Source organism: Thunnus thynnus, chromosome 10 (genome assembly GCF_963924715.1).
Source record: "Thunnus thynnus chromosome 10, fThuThy2.1, whole genome shotgun sequence".
NCBI classification, from domain to species: Eukaryota; Metazoa; Chordata; class Actinopteri; order Scombriformes; family Scombridae; genus Thunnus; species Thunnus thynnus.
In genome coordinates, this window is record NC_089526.1 from 25,833,130 (window position 1) to 25,848,955 (window position 15,826).

The 15,826-nt window shown below is 39.9% G+C and overlaps 1 protein-coding gene across 3 annotated transcripts in view; it reads left to right on the top strand.

Moving 5' to 3' along the window:
• The first annotated feature begins 710 nt into the window (after window positions 1-710).
• LOC137191843 (zinc finger protein 236-like) overlaps window positions 711-15,826 on the top strand; it is a 57,295-nt gene continuing 42,179 nt past the window's right edge. For all 3 annotated transcript variants that reach the window (XM_067602277.1, XM_067602278.1, XM_067602279.1), the window contains exons 1-6: window positions 711-821; window positions 4,122-4,261; window positions 7,731-7,895; window positions 8,015-8,193; window positions 9,475-9,605; window positions 11,013-11,185. In XM_067602277.1, coding sequence (XP_067458378.1) covers window positions 770-821; window positions 4,122-4,261; window positions 7,731-7,895; window positions 8,015-8,193; window positions 9,475-9,605; window positions 11,013-11,185 — 840 coding nt within the window. In that variant the 5' untranslated portion in view covers window positions 711-769. The remainder of the gene's footprint in view (window positions 822-4,121; window positions 4,262-7,730; window positions 7,896-8,014; window positions 8,194-9,474; window positions 9,606-11,012; window positions 11,186-15,826) is intronic.

The window sequence follows — 15,826 nt, forward strand, 5'->3', positions numbered from 1 at the left end:
CAACTTTTTACTGTTGTAAACTTGGTCAGACTTACCTGCTAGGGATCCCCAGGGCAAAAAATAAGTTTTCGGCCTCTATAATCCTCTGTTTAAACACAAGTCTATTTAGGTAGCCCATATGCACTATAACTTTGGACACAGGGCCTCTCTACAAGAAAGGTATGGGTAGACAGAACATGTAATAATGCAGTGGGCTGCCCACCTTTGTCCTTATCATTTCAGTTATTGATGTGCTTTAGTGGTGTATACTGGCAAACAATTAAGATACAATTAAGAACAAACAATTAAGATTCTTGGCTTTCGGGGCCCCTGAGGGTTTACCTAAGTTACAGTACAGCTCTAGGTTACAGTACAGTGGTCTAAATTATTTATCATAAAATTTAAAAAACAACAAAATAAAGGTATTTGTTGATGTTTATAACCTATGCATGTTGTATTGTTTACCAATACAACCACATTGTTTGAAGACAACAACAAAAAATAAACTTAACCTAACTTGCACTGAGGGTGTACACATCATCTACGAATATTTAATTAATAAGTTATTCAGAATTATGAACTAGCGCATTCCCTTATTGATAAGACAGAAAAAGAAGTGTTTGTTTTTGTGTGCACCTGTACACCCACATGTACAAAGAAGCAGACGGTAGATGTCTCCCTACTCCGTGCAGCTGTGTGTCTGCACGGATACGCTGCTGTCCACAGATGACCAAGTCGCCATTTTGAAAAGCAAATTGTTCACAGCACACCCGCCCTGAGTACTGGAACTATGCCGCGGGGCCGGCCTCGCAAACTGAGAGTTAAAAGCAACGACGAAACAGGTAACAAGTACCAAAATGCAGCGAATAAAAAATAGAGACTATGATCTATCCAAATAACCCGGTGTTATTTGGACAAACATATCTGCGCCTTATATAATAACACTTCAATGTAGTGTATATAGTCCCCGGATATAGTATTGCGGGTGGGCTTTGCTTTGTGCGGCGAAGGAGTGATTGAGGCGGAATGATATTAATAACGTTTCGGTGGCTCTTCTTATTGGCTTTCAGTCTAAATTGGTGTCCGTGAGAGGAAGAGCGGTGGTGCTGTGAAGCGTTAAGTTAAAGTACGCTTTTTGGACTTTATCGTTGTTTTATCAGCAATTCACCGTTAGCTTGTGTTTTGCTAACTAGCTCGTTTTGCTACCGTGTAGCTTCGAGGCTAACACGCTAAAAATGTTGCCCATTGTTATTTTTGAACGCGTGCAACACTGTAGCGAGTCTGTCCAGCTGCCGACGGATCAGTTATGTATGGAAGAAGTTGCCACATCCACATTAATACCGACACCTCAGATGTGTTGTCGGAATGCATTCAGTTTGGTAGCATTTGGATGCCATCATCGGAATACAATATTGCAAATTTAGCTCAGTTATGATATATTTTCGCTAACTTAAATTGTACGTTAGCACGTGAATCCAAATGCGGATGCCATCTATAGTTGACGACAAAACATTAAACACGATATCATGTTACATTTTTATTTTGAATTTGAATTATTTCCTATAAAACACGTTAGCTAATACACTGTCCTAGCAAAGCTATTGAAGGTGACAGCCAGCATGGGCGTGTGTTAAATACCATAAAACAGTTTGTCTCGTCAGAAACATAATATAAACATGAGGTGACAGGAACCCAATCAATTTGTTTTACTTTACTCAATACATTTATACTTAACTGCATTTGCTGTGTGTAAAGGAGTTAAGGAGAGAGTGAAACCAAGTCAGATCAATATTTGCTCTTATTAATAGTCTTCTTAGTGCTCAGACCTTTGATTACTGTCATTGTTAAACATACAAATGTAGTGAGGAATAACATTTTAGAGGTATTTCTTTTTTTTCAGTGGAAAGTTAACTTTTTATAAACTGGATATTATGTATAGGACATAAAAAATGTTGGAAAAAATACCTTCAGGTTCAATTGAGTGTTTCTTTCATTGCGGGGTTCAATGTTAATGTTTTTATTTGTTTGTTTGTTTGTTTGTTTGCTTGTTTGTTTTTTTCACTTGGCCAGTCAGATAAGTGGGTCAGAAATCTACTTGCTTGATGTCAATTTTTACTTGCCGTATACAGATTGTTTTATTTATTAGCGGCTATTAAATGACAACAAAGACTAGAGTTAATTGTCATGTTTAATCTTTATTTAAGTAGGCTAAATGAAACAGACAAAGGACACAGGGTGTCATAGATGTAAAGCAACAAACATTCTTGCATATGGAAAATGGTATGACCCATCCCCTATATTTCACTGAGCACAGTTTTTTTGATCAGCCCAGTTGCTTTCAAATACTGGAATAGACATCCTAATCCCATGGCAAATACATTTTTTAGACTCATTTCTTCCACTCCAAGCTTCCTGAATTTCCCTCTCTAATGTTTCTTGCTCTCAAGAGTATTTATTGCAGTGAAAAATGACATGCTCCATTGATTCCTCTGTTTGAAATGCTCACATAATCATGAGGGATATTTGCTTCATGCATCACACTACAAGCCTACTCAATGTGTGATTGGTCGACGGCGCATGCCAATATTTTCCGATGCGTGCGAGTGGAGGGGGCTATGCTGCGTGCTGGAGAATGAGATATTGCAACAATATTGTAGGGATGACTATTGGTGCTTTCATAAAATATTAACACAATGAGGTTTTTGATAAATAATCATCAGTAATGTGGATATAATGACGGCAAATAATTGAACAGCTAGAACAGTCTGGTAAGTTCGAAAAGTGACTCACTTTACTGTAATGCAGCCTTTGACAGCAGGAAAAGACAACACTTATGCCATATCATGATATTATGATATCCAAAATCTAAGACGATATCTAGTCTCATATCATGATATTGATATAATATCGATATATTGCCCAGCCCTAATTTATGATACGACGATGATCGAAAAAATTATTTAAAATTTATTATTTACTTTTTTTACCGCTTGCTTGATTAGGCAGTGAGTTGCTAGATTTACTAGCCCGACATGGTATTTCACTTACCCTGAGCAATCGGGTAAGCCTTATTGTTGAACCATGATCATTAGCAGCCTTCAGTAACAGGTCAGACTCTTGTGTCCTGCATTGGACTGTGAAAATGTATAATAACCTTCATTAGAAGAGCCATAATCCTGCTAGCTTTGTAATAATTTCATGTAGCCTAATTGTAAGATTAACCAATTCCACTTTATACTGGAACTCCCACAGGTCCCCAGACCTCATTTTTCAGAAACACTGAATTTCTATGGATGACAACATTCAACATTCACCACCAATTTTAAATTCTGGAGAGAAGGCTATCATATGATGGTCTCTATAAGGGCAGTAATACAGTAACTGTTTGACTGTTGCAAACCTTTGAGTTCAGACACAATAATAATAATAATAATAATAATAATAATAATTTTATTTATATAGCACTTTTCAAAACACTGTTACAAAGTACTTAACAATAAAAAGAACACACTTAAAATGTCAAAACCAATTGAAATCCATAAAAACTAAGCACATCGTAAAAACACAGAGATGCCATAAAATATAATAAGCTCACCAAAAAGCAATTTGAAACAGGTGGATTTTTAACAGTGATTTAAAAGACGAGACAGAGTTGGCAGGTCTGATCTCTTCAGGCAGGTCATTCCAAAGTCCAGGAGCCTCGACTGCAAAGGTTCTGTCCACTTTATGTATCAGTCCGGACCTCGGAACAACAAGAAGCGATGCATCCGATGATCTCGGGGAGCGGGAAGGGACGCAGGGCAATAAGAGATCTGATAGATAGCTTGGGGCAAAGCCTCTCAGGGCTTTGTAAGTAATCAATAAAATCTTAAAATCTATTCTAAAAGCAACAGGTAGCCAGTGAAGGGAAGCCAGAATTGATGAAACGTGATCATGTTTCCTATACCTAGAGTTAAAATCCTGCCAGCAGAGTTTTGGATGATATTTAAAAGCATACAGCTGCTGAACACAGCACCTAATGTAATTGAAGAGGGTAGTGGCAGATGTACTGTATCATATCTCTTTTCAGCTATTCTTGTCAGGAGAAAGCCTCTCGAACCAAATTAAGATATTGAAGTGTTCTCTCTCGTACTTCACATTAGATGCGGATCCCAGTGAAAGTAAGGCGGAAAGTTTCAGCGATGGAGAATTCAAGGACAAGAAATGCACGATATGCTCTCAGATCTTCACCACTGAGAGCCAGCTGCAGAAGCATCTCCGAGAACATGAGATCAACGATAAGGTAAATACAGCACGACCGTGTTCGCACTCACAGCCATAAGAAGAAATCGAGTTAATTTGATTCCATATTGAAATCTTGAGAATCTACTTCTAGTTGCTGTTGTTTAGTGATAGGCCCCTAAACACTGGAGCAGTTGTGATTTGTGAGCTTTTCAGTTTCATATTTGAAGTGTCTTGCTGGTTGCTGACCAGTAAGTTCAGGGAGATGCTGTAATACAACGCCAAGCCAGGCACCACAGGATATTCAGTATTAGTGTATGAGGTGATGAGGTGACAGTACTGCTGCAATAAGTTTAGTTTGTGAGGTAAACAAACACAATGCTTTCTGGAAAAATTCAACAACCTCCTCCTTAGAAAATATGAATCCAGCCAACGAGTCATCAGAGCAGTGAGACACTGTGATAGAAATAAAGAGGGAATGCTTTCATGTGAAGTTCGAGGCTGAACAGTATCTTTCTGAAGCAAAGCCGTCCGTGATTAGAGGCGGTCGAGGGATGTGAGAGTCACAGAGGTATTAGAGGAGAGTGTTATAGTCTACAGGTGATGTTACACCGTCAGCTGCAACAGAAGATGATACTGGACAGAGAGCTGCAGACAGACACAGAAACAGCTGTTGGAGTGAGGGAAGTTTCCTAGCAACTGCTGAAATATAGAAACCAATAAAAATCATAAAATCTAAAAAAAACCTTAAAGTAAGTTCAAATAAATTAGCAGCCATGATGATGATAACATGATTAACAGAATATTAACTTTGCATTAAGTTTGTTTTAGTTATATATTTAGGTTTTTGTTCATTTCAGTATCATATTAATTCAGATTAGGTGATAGTAATTGTAAGTCATACAAGTGTTTCTGCCGTGTGAAGAGAGGCAGAGACGATCTACTCATGACTCATACGACAGGTCTGGACCACTCGTAAAAATTTAGTTTGTGCCTAAGAGAAAGTACAAGATAATTGACGAATGCCACGAATGTTCTTAAAAAAACTTGTACGTGCATCTTAAGAACAAATCTTATGGTATGAGCGGTTCTTGTATGAGGCCCGTTTTCTCAGCTTCCAGCTGGATTTGAGCCAAGCTAGTGGTTTACTGTCAAAGCTGTTTTTTATTCATGTTCCGTGCCCACAACGTTTAGGCAGTGTCATTGCTTTTTCAGCTCAGATGATTTCTCCCAATCTGGAAGTTTGAAGCCGCCGCAGATGCTATTGTTTATCTGGCAGACTAAGCTCAGGTCTCAACTTAGTCTGGCAGTCATAATATTTGGTGCCAGCTGCATCCAAAGCTTCAAAAACTTGCTGTCTCCAGCAGCATGGTAGACTTCCTCTTGTATTTTCCTCATGTGCGACACATCTGAGGTTGCTTACTAATCCCTGCGCAAATGACGTCAAAGCCACGAAGTTTTGTGTCATTGCATTGTCTTCAGGTTATCGGGGTATTTACTAATATTGAAGATGCAAATGAGCACAGGAATTGAGCTGATTTAAATGACTTCCTGCTAAAAAAAAAGACTCGATACTGGGCTGTTTAATGTCTTGTGCGTGTCTGGAAAGCAGCAGAGCTCAAAAGGATGTGTTCCCTGCTACTGAATATTGATTGAGGAAACTATAATGGAGCTGCACTTGCACATTTAATAAGATTATCATAAGATTAGGTAGTCATAAGTCAGTCATAGTACACCAGACTTGATTTGCTGTGAGCCATGCCAAGAAAAAAAATCATATTTAAGCAGTAGGCCACTTGTGTTGTCATGGTACTGAACAGAGAGCTACTTTCTCGCCTCAACTAAATGAAATTTTGCTAAGTAGAGCCAAAGTTGCTTAATCCAACCCACAACCTCCCCCCTTGGCTAGAGTCTCTCCCTCCATGATGCTCAAAAACAGTCTTAAATAGCGCAGCAAATATTACACCCCCTCCTCTCAGATGTTGAATCACAACCGCAATTTCCTCCACTGCAGTGGTCACTCGCCAATAATAGTAAATTGGTTTCAGCGGCTATTTGTATGAATTTCCTTCCCTCGTATTTTGTGGTCCTACAGTACATAGGAAAATCCCAAAATACACAGCCTATCACATTACCCCAAACCACTTCATCTCCAACACTTAGTCCTGAGTCACCAGATGAGTCAGTTTTCATTTTTAGAACCAATCCATGCTTTGTAGTGTACGATAATTATCATGTGTTCAGACATTGTGTGAAGAATGTTCCTGCCCATCAAGGAGGTACAGTGTGAGGATGGTGTTAACACTTTTTTTTTGGAGTAGGTGGTATGACTGGACAGTTTCGTGTGGGAGCGTATTCTTTCGTAGAGCAGCAGATGTTTTTTTGTGGACGTGCACAAAAGCATAGTGTATTAATCTATGCTGAGTCATGCAGTATCTCATAAGCATTCATTCACGTATATTTTTTAGTTAGCCTTTAAAAAAAGTGTCCAGGTGCCTCCTCTTCTCTCTGATTTCCAGCATTTTACAGCCTCGGCAACACATCTCGCCCATCTCCCCTTTTTTAGATCCGTCTACACTCGCTTCCTGTCTCTTTCTTCCTCTGCCTCTCTCACACACAAACATAAACACATCATCCCAGATAATGTGAAGGGGCTAGGGTAGTTAAGGGGCAAGGGTATTCACTCCATGCTTTTAACAAAAAAAGTAAGATTAAGAAAAATACTTACAATGTAGAATTTTTGATTTTATGTCCATTTGTGGCCATCTCTTTCTCACTGTTGGTGTGAAAAGGCAATAATAGGACCCTACCTCTTCTTCGTTTTTACAGTCGCACCTGTACTTGAAGGCTATTTCGGTTTCAAGGCCAGTACCTTCACTTTCGTAGGCGCACTCTGCAAGCTGAAGAGCTGTAGCCTTGGGGTCCGCCACTCTGAGTGAGACCAGTGTTACCGGTGTTAGTGTTGCTCTTGCCCCTCACCAGTCAGAAAACACTCTGAAAGTAAAGTCAGTCAGCTCCTGTAATAGAAATGAAATTTAATATTTGAACTATTTCTGCCACACGGGGAGGAAAAGATCTGATGTCGTCTGTTAAAATTCTGCACTTGTATCACAATTTTTTTTTTTAATCTGTTTCTCCCTCTCACTCCCAGGCAGAGACACTAAAAAGAAAGACTACCCACAGACAAACCATTGATTATTATTAGATTTTAACACACTTGTTACTTTTCAGGTGTCCATTCAAGGCTCCAGGGGACACTTGTCATTAAGTAGAACATGGGGAGAGCAGGGGGAGAAAGGTTTCCAAATTCACAGTAAATGTAGCTGCTCGAGTCAGTTAAGGTAGCACATTGATTGAGGTGTAATAGGGTCCCCTTCTGGTACGTCTATCCACACCGTCTCCTGCTGGGTCCACCCTCCCAAGACCAGGAGGGAGAGTTAGCAGCCATAAGGACTACCTTGCAGAGGGAGACGTCTGAAACCTTTTGCATTATCTGCTACCTTGCTTTACTTCTCTTTTCTCCCTTGCAGCCTCATCGATGCGACCAGTGCCCACAGACGTTTAACGTGGAGTTCAACCTCACACTCCATAAGTCCACACACACAACCTCAGACTTCACCTGCCCCGTTTGCCATAAAAAGTTCTCCCGCATCGCCAGCCTCAAATCCCACATCATGCTGCACGAGAAGGAGGAGGTCAGTCAACCGGCCGATTAAACACGAAACCGTCATGATTTGCATTCACTACCCGTTAGAAAGAACTTTTATTTCTCTGTTTTCTCTCTCCTCTACCTCCTTTGCTACCCGCCCTGCAGAATTTGATCTGTGTAGAGTGCGGAGATGAGTTTGTTCTTCAGAGTCAGCTCTCTCTGCACTTAGAGGAGCACCGCAAGGAGTTGTCAGGCATCAAGGTTTACACCTGCAAGACCTGCGAAAAGGAGCTCAAGTCGTCTGCACACCTCAAGGAGCACATGAAGAGTCACATCAAGATGAGGTCAGGCGGGGCTTCAGATGCTGATTTATTTCATTTGACCGAGCCAAACGAAAAAAAAAAGAAAAGCTGGAAGTTAAAAGGGAAGCATGAATCCAGCAGCTATTATAAGAACTATGAGGTTCTTGTTCTCAGCAGCGTAGAGTATAAATCTACAGAACCTGCTGAATGAATTGTTCCTCTAATGAGAACAGCTTTTAATGCTGCTGTGATAATTAGATTTGTGCATCGCAGCTGTCTACACACAGTATCTTACATTACATATAATTTTATTTACTCATTTATAATGCTGAATGAATTAGAGGGATGCAGTGTTCTGAGGCTGTTTGACTATCAAGGGACACTGAAACCTTCCAACGAAAGCCATTCTTGTGAAATCCTTTTAGGTGAACAACCTGCAGTGAAACAGATTTCACAAGTTTTACAAAAAAAAAAACCTTCATCACTCTGGAATCATTTCTCTGGTAATTTTAATGGTGAAAAATATGCAAAAGCTTTGGTCACAGGTGAACCTTTGTCACAGTATATCTGTTTTGCACATGCACTCTGCCTTGGCATGGACTTTTGTATATTCCCATAAGCTTCTGTTAAAAAACAGAGCAATGATTTATGCTTTCAACCATTACACCTTGGTGAATGAATAGAGTAAACATGGCAGGCACTTTTTCATTACCATAAATAAAATTCCAAAATAATCCTATGCAGTCCGCAGTGCTCTGAGCAAACCATCTTTAGGCTGTTACTAGTGGAAGATAGACTTCAGAACCAAGGTCAGAAAAGAGCCTAGTAATAACAAAAGCTTGGGAGGATGTCACTAGTGCATTTAACACTTTATAAACGCAGAACTGCATATGTGGAAATTGAAAAGATAAGGTTTGATCTAAAACTAGAGGCAAAAAAAGCCAGTATTAGGGATTTATAATACCCAAACAACTGAGATGGGGTTTTAGTCAGGGATGTAGCAGCCATCACAGTGTCCTGTGATGCAAAAACACTTACTACATTTACCATGGAACTGAAAAGTATGTTATTATCAACTGACTCCACAACAGTGTATGTAAGAGGTGCGAAGTGGGAGTAAAGCAAGGTTGAGGGTTTTTATTCATCATGTCTATGGCATCTTCCACTTCTTGATAACACCCCATCACCTTGTGTAAATGTCAAATACATACATAGCAACAAAAAGAAAGAAAACATCATATCGCTGTGATTTTGATGGTCCATTGTCAATGCATGGTATGTAAAACCATTTTTGACATGTTTTTGTGTTTTCTTCTTCTACAGGCCGCTCACCTCTAGTTCCAGAAACTACAAGAAAAACATTGATCGCAGCGGGTTCTCAAACAGCTGCCATCACTGTGGAAAGGCATTCAAAAAACCCAGCCAGCTCGTCAGACACATACGAATACACACAGGTGAGCAAGAAGCACAGAAAATGATCACCATGTTTAAGGTTTTCATGATCTTAATCCACATTTTATGATTCATGCTCATAGGAGTGTTGGTCAACAGATTCTACAGAACCTTAAGTTTTTAATGTTTTCTAAGCTGTGGGTGGGCGCTGGCACCAGGTTGTAATGTGCGATAGTGGTGGGGGCTTGATAGCCTGCTGTTCTAACGCCGGAGGGTGTGGGTGCAGCAGGAGACTCTGCGGGTGTGTGGGCTGAGGTGGAACAAAAAGGAGAGTTACCAGTTTTATTTCCTTATCCGAGTTTTTAATTAACTTATAATTAAATGACAGGCGGCATTATGTAAGCCCTGAAGTTTTATATTTGTAAAGTTGTTTTACTCTGATTATGTTTTCTTTGATTAACTGACTCCATGACATAACACCACCGACTCCCGAGTAGTCTGCTGTGTTTACCCCCCATTTCTGAGAGCATGTACACCTTAAGCTGGGTTCATCACGCATTCAACTGTCATGCAGAGATGTTGTGTGGGTAGAATTTCGATATGCTGTTTAAATTCTAATATTCCTGTGCCGCTGTGTGACTGTTGAGCCGTCTGAGTTGAGGTAATGTAGCCGGTAGCTTCCACCCACATGTGGTTTACACATCATCCACGTGTTAGTTTGTTTGGTTGGCCGGCTGGCTGGATGACTAATGGCGGATGGAGTCGATTCTGCTGTGCTTAGAATCTCAAACAGCCCTTAAGCTGATGAGGTGAAGAGTCGCTTCAAGAGGCTACACGCACAAACACACATGCCTCATTCTCTCTCTCTCTCTGACGCACAGAGGAGTTGGTAAGAGTATTAGATTGTATTTGAGTCATGTTTTATTAAGGTCTGAAATGATACAAGAGGTGGCCGTATGTTGGTGTCATGGTAACAAAATTGCATAGTAATATAAAATGATGTATTTTCATATGTGATTGACAGATGGACACAACCAGGCTGTCATGTATATTTTTTGTCTAAATGTATGATATAGATAAAAAAAAAGTATTTACTTTATCTATTAATTATCTTATATATGTTTTTTTGTTTACTTTTATTGAAATAATAAAGAAATAGAGAATAGTTTTAGAAAAATACAAACCCACTTATTTTTCAAAATTAGATGCTTCTGCTTGAAAAAAGTCACATTAGTTTACTGATACAAATATCTATTGTTGTAACCAGCCTCAAAAGCTGCTTTAAGTAATGGGACTGTTACAACAGCATGCAGTAACTGATGTCATCGTAAAGAAACCCCTAGTATTTACACCCATCCATCACTTTTTACCTTTTATTTTGAAGTTATCAAGTTAGAGTATCAAGTATCAACTTGGTTGAAATTTTTCCAGTATCCTCATGGCTGTTATTTGACCTTGCCCTTCCTCAGGTGAGAGGCCCTTCAAGTGCACACATTGCGGCAAGGCTTTCAACCAGAAGGTGGTGCTGCAGACTCATATGGTGAGACATACTGGGGAGAAACCTCACCTCTGCATGTTCTGCCCTGCCTCTTTCTCCCAGAAGGGGAATCTACACTCCCACGTTCAGAGAGTTCATTCTGAGGTAAGAGCACAGTAACACAGGTTTGTTGCCTCTACCCTCGATCGCTCAAATTTACAACCTCAAATACTGCATTAGAAATGTCTCCGTGTGATTTGATGCCATCTGTGATGCTAATTGTGTATAACATCAAAGAGCAGTTTAAGAGCAGTTTAAAACATTCTTAGATTTTCCTTCCACGTCCGTAAGTTTTAAATGAAAAGAAACTTTGGGCTTATCACCATTATATTCTTGCAATGTGGAAAGTTTACTGTAGAAGAGTTTCGGTGATCTTGAAATACAGTTGCAAATTGCAGAAAGTTTCCATCACTGTCTGATATGTAAAGACAAATGTGAGACATTCATCAATATTTGAATCCCCCTAAATCCTCTTGGGATGACGTACCAATTAGAAATGACAATTACAAATTAGAAATAACGATTAGGAATGAATTTGTTTTTAGTGTGATGACAACAGAGATGATGTTCTGTGGATTCTTTTAATTCTTGGAGCTATTTTCATCTGCTAAAGAGCAGACTTAATTTTATAATGAGTACAGTTTTATTTGTTTTGGGACTTTATAGAAATAGTTATAGGAATAAAGAGGCCATTGCTATAACTACTTCACTACATTCATAATGTTTTGCCCATCCTCCTTCCCCACTTAGTTTGGGAAAATAATGATTTTCACTTGACATTATATTCAATGGCTCATGAAAGTCACATGCTCTACATACAGAATCATTGCATCGTGGGTTTCTGCTCCCAGGGTCTTGGCACAATAATACTTTTAATTTCTTGGCATACACACATAACATTTTGTAGAAAACAGCGATATTTTGAAGTGTTTGATTTGGACATAGAATCGCTTCCCCCCAGAAGTGAAGGAAACAGCTTCTGATAAAATCTGGCAGTTGCTTGAATTGAAATGAGTTACTGATAGTGCAGCGTTTGTTGTTTGGTTGCAAAGATGTTCCCTAACTTCATCAAGCAGGAAACCAAAAAATAAATCTCCCTGGGAGAGCCAAATGGTTTCAAGTTATGGACTTGCACATACATTTGAAATGCTAATGCAGCAGTTCATCATGCACAAGAAATATCAGATACTTCAACCTTGGGCTGGACTGATGTAAACATTTTCAAACGGGTTTGATATTAAGCCAAATACCGGACCGGACCAGTAATACCGAATTTTACCACTAGGTGTCACATTTGACTCAGCTGTTCCCGAGTGGAACACAATGAGAGCCCATGAATGATAGTATAGTGGCACCGCAGCATGGATGTATTATAAGAGCTGGATACCAGACTAAAAATGGCGCCCATTCATTCCTATAGGAATTGCTCGCCTGGCGCATACGCCAAAAAAAGTTTCTAGCTTCCGGGTTTGCCTCTGCATTGTGCAGCCCACTGAATATGCGCAGTAGTGTTTCCCCCACTGGCCTGCAATACCGTGAGTGGCCACTGGGAAAAATTGGCTGCAAGGCTAAGCGGCGACGCCTTATCCAGCTCTTACTATACATCCATGCACCACAGTCGGGACAACTGAGTGACACATCATATTTTTGTTTTCTCACAACAATTCAACTTAACTTCTTGTGCTTGGGTGCTGTGTGAAGCCATGGTATTTCCAGTTTAACAGCTGGAAACATCGTGGCTGCACAAAGCATGGCACGGCTATGCTATGCTAACGATGCTAGCCATGCTAACTAGCTGCTAGCCAGCTAGTTTTCAAAACACACGCTGTTCTCTGATGGAAGCTGTAAGTTGCCCAGCCGGGTTTATCCGGGTTATCATTGAGATCTGCCCGGGTCAGCCTGCCTCCTCCAACTTGTCTTTGGTGTCCAGCTGGGTGGACAGAAGCAGTTTTGTCAGTGTCGGAGCCTCCATGTGAGACACTTGCACGTCTCATAGTGACAAATGCCAGTTTAGTGGGTTCACGAAAAATCAGACTGGACAGGACCACTCCGGCAAAACCGGAAACAGGCTCAACCCTACTTCAACCAGACATTTTTTGCTGTTTACCAGATTTTTGTAATTCAGTATCATTTATTTTATTCTGATTGCTGTACAAGATATTTCTGTCTCTTTTTGTAAACCTCCTTGACCTGCACACTAAATTGCCAGCCCTCCTGATCACAGCTTGTTACATTCAGTACAGCAGGACACCTTGCCATATTGTTTGTCTTTTGGAAAGGGAATGAGGAGAAATTTCAGCTCTTTGCTCCTCATTTGGCTCTTCTCTTTTGTTAGTACTTCACAGCAGCCAGTTTTAAAAAGCCGTACTGATTTATCTTTCCTAATTTAGCTTGGACTTTGGTCTCTAACACTGCTTTGTCACCAAGGTCACTTCTTTGTGCCAAACCGTGGTTGAGAGGTTGAAAGAAGTGTCCAAATCAGAGTCCTCAGTAGATTCCCAAATGTCCATGTTGGCAGATAATAAATTCTCCTGTGTGTGGAAGCACATTTTTTAGGTTTTGTTAACAGAGCCCATTAATGGGTGGATTGATAGTGGTGGGGTTAGCTCTTGGTTGATGTCAGCCTGCAATAATGTGGCTACAGTTTTGACCAGGTCAGCTTACTGGCAGCCTAATTGTAAAACACACAATGACACAATGATCTCCATCACAGGAGGTGCAGTGAGTCCCCATCAGTGGATATGCCACAATGCTCAGTGCTAGTGCATTTTAGCAAAAAGGTAACAAAGCCTTTAAGTATAAAAGATTATTTGTGCTTGCTTCCATTGATGTGCTTGAGTGCCAGCGCCAGCTGAGAAATTAATTTACCTGGGTTTTTGCCATGGTTAGGCTATAACTACAGAATATTTGGAAAGGAAAAGGTGTTATGTTGGTGTATAGGTTGCTTAGATAATACAATTTGAAATACTATATAGGCCACTGTATGAACCTATATCAGGTGATTTCAAACATCTTTCCAATATCTTTCCAGCATATATTGAGTGGTTAATATGGCCTTTCTGACAGAAGACAATTCCTTAGTTTCCATCCTGTTTGTCACAGACACCAGCCGCAATCTTGCCTTGGCTGAAGTAGACTCAGAATCTGATGAAGTGCATACTTTAACCCAGAATCATACTGATGGTACAGTGACATCACCCATTGTGAATCAAGGGAGGTATTTGGGAGTACCATTCATTCACACTTTTTTGGGCTTCTTTACACCTTGCATTAAAATGCATCTTGTATCCAGCTTGTATCTAGATATGATTTAACCTGATTATATTTACACCTGGTATTAATATTTGTCTCCAGTGTCCACATTGAGATCCGATTGAGATCCGATCGCTCTGTCCAGCTCAAACAACCGAACGTCACATCCTCCTCTTGTTTGGGTGGGTCCAAAAAAACAACAACAACAACAACAAAAGATAGGAGCCATTTGTGAAGCTGTGCTATTATATGGACTTTAACTATTTGCTTAGCCATTGCTTCATAAATTGCTCGGTTGTGATGTGAATTGCCAAGTTTTGCTTCTATATGTTTGTCAGACCAAATTGAAGACAGATGCTTGATCTCATCTTGACTCCATCCACAACTGTCTTGAATATCCAAAACTCTCTTGTCGCTTTCTTGTTAGTAGCTTAGCTCACTAACTGGCTAATAGCTGCCACCTCGCTGGTTTGATGAGTCGGTTTGTATGTGGATTGACAACGCAATTGCATTTATAATTGTGTTTAATGTGGTCACAATGTGCCCCTGACCACATCCAGAGATGGTTTGGCCGATCGGATCACAATCCATCCTCAATGCATCTTGGTTGCATTTACACCTGTACTTTCATGTGGTCAAGCACTATCTGATTGCAATCCGATCACCCAATATGCATTTTGCATTTTAATGCCAGGTGTAAAGGGGGCCTTATTTTGTTTATACAGTGGGGGCGTTTAATGGTGTTTCTTTTAGAATTAATTGAATCTGAATAAAAAGCCTCACATGTAATTGACTAGTTGTGAGTAGTCAGGTTGAGTTAATGCTTATGAGTGCATATTTGATGTTTGGTTTTGCCCCTTGCACTGTGTTCCAGTGTTTGTACATGTTAGTGAAACGTTTGAACATGATTTTCTTGAAGGGATTCAATTGGTCAAATGGCCTGCTGATTTCATTTCCAACACCTTGTTTATACTCTCTTCATCTTTCAAACAAAATGGGTTTGAAACATGTTTTTTTTTTCTTATTTGCTAACATGATTGTGTATTCCATGCTAACAGCTCATGATGGGGCCAGTTGATTGAATTACTTCTGGAAAGCCAAACAGCAGGACCTTTTGAATAATGCATCTAATTTTCACAAGTGTTCTTCAGCTTTCCTGTTCCAGATAGAGTTTGTCCTTATGATTGACCGACTTTATAAATAAATTATGGTCAGGCATTATTTGCGTAAATTTCATGAGTAGATGCATACTCGGGAGCTAGGGGAGTATAATCATCATGGTTAAAACCAATAAAGTGTTTGGTCATGTAGGGTGTAGGCATGTTGAGACAGCAACACTGTCTGCATGTAAATGGAACCTAAAATGTTCACTCATTACAGATTCAGGTGCTAAAGCTCAGAAAAAGTTGTTTTTCCCAACTCCATTAATGTGTGATCTAAAATCTGCTCGACAGCCTAAGGCTCTTGACAATGTCTGTATTGAGTCCAAAAATT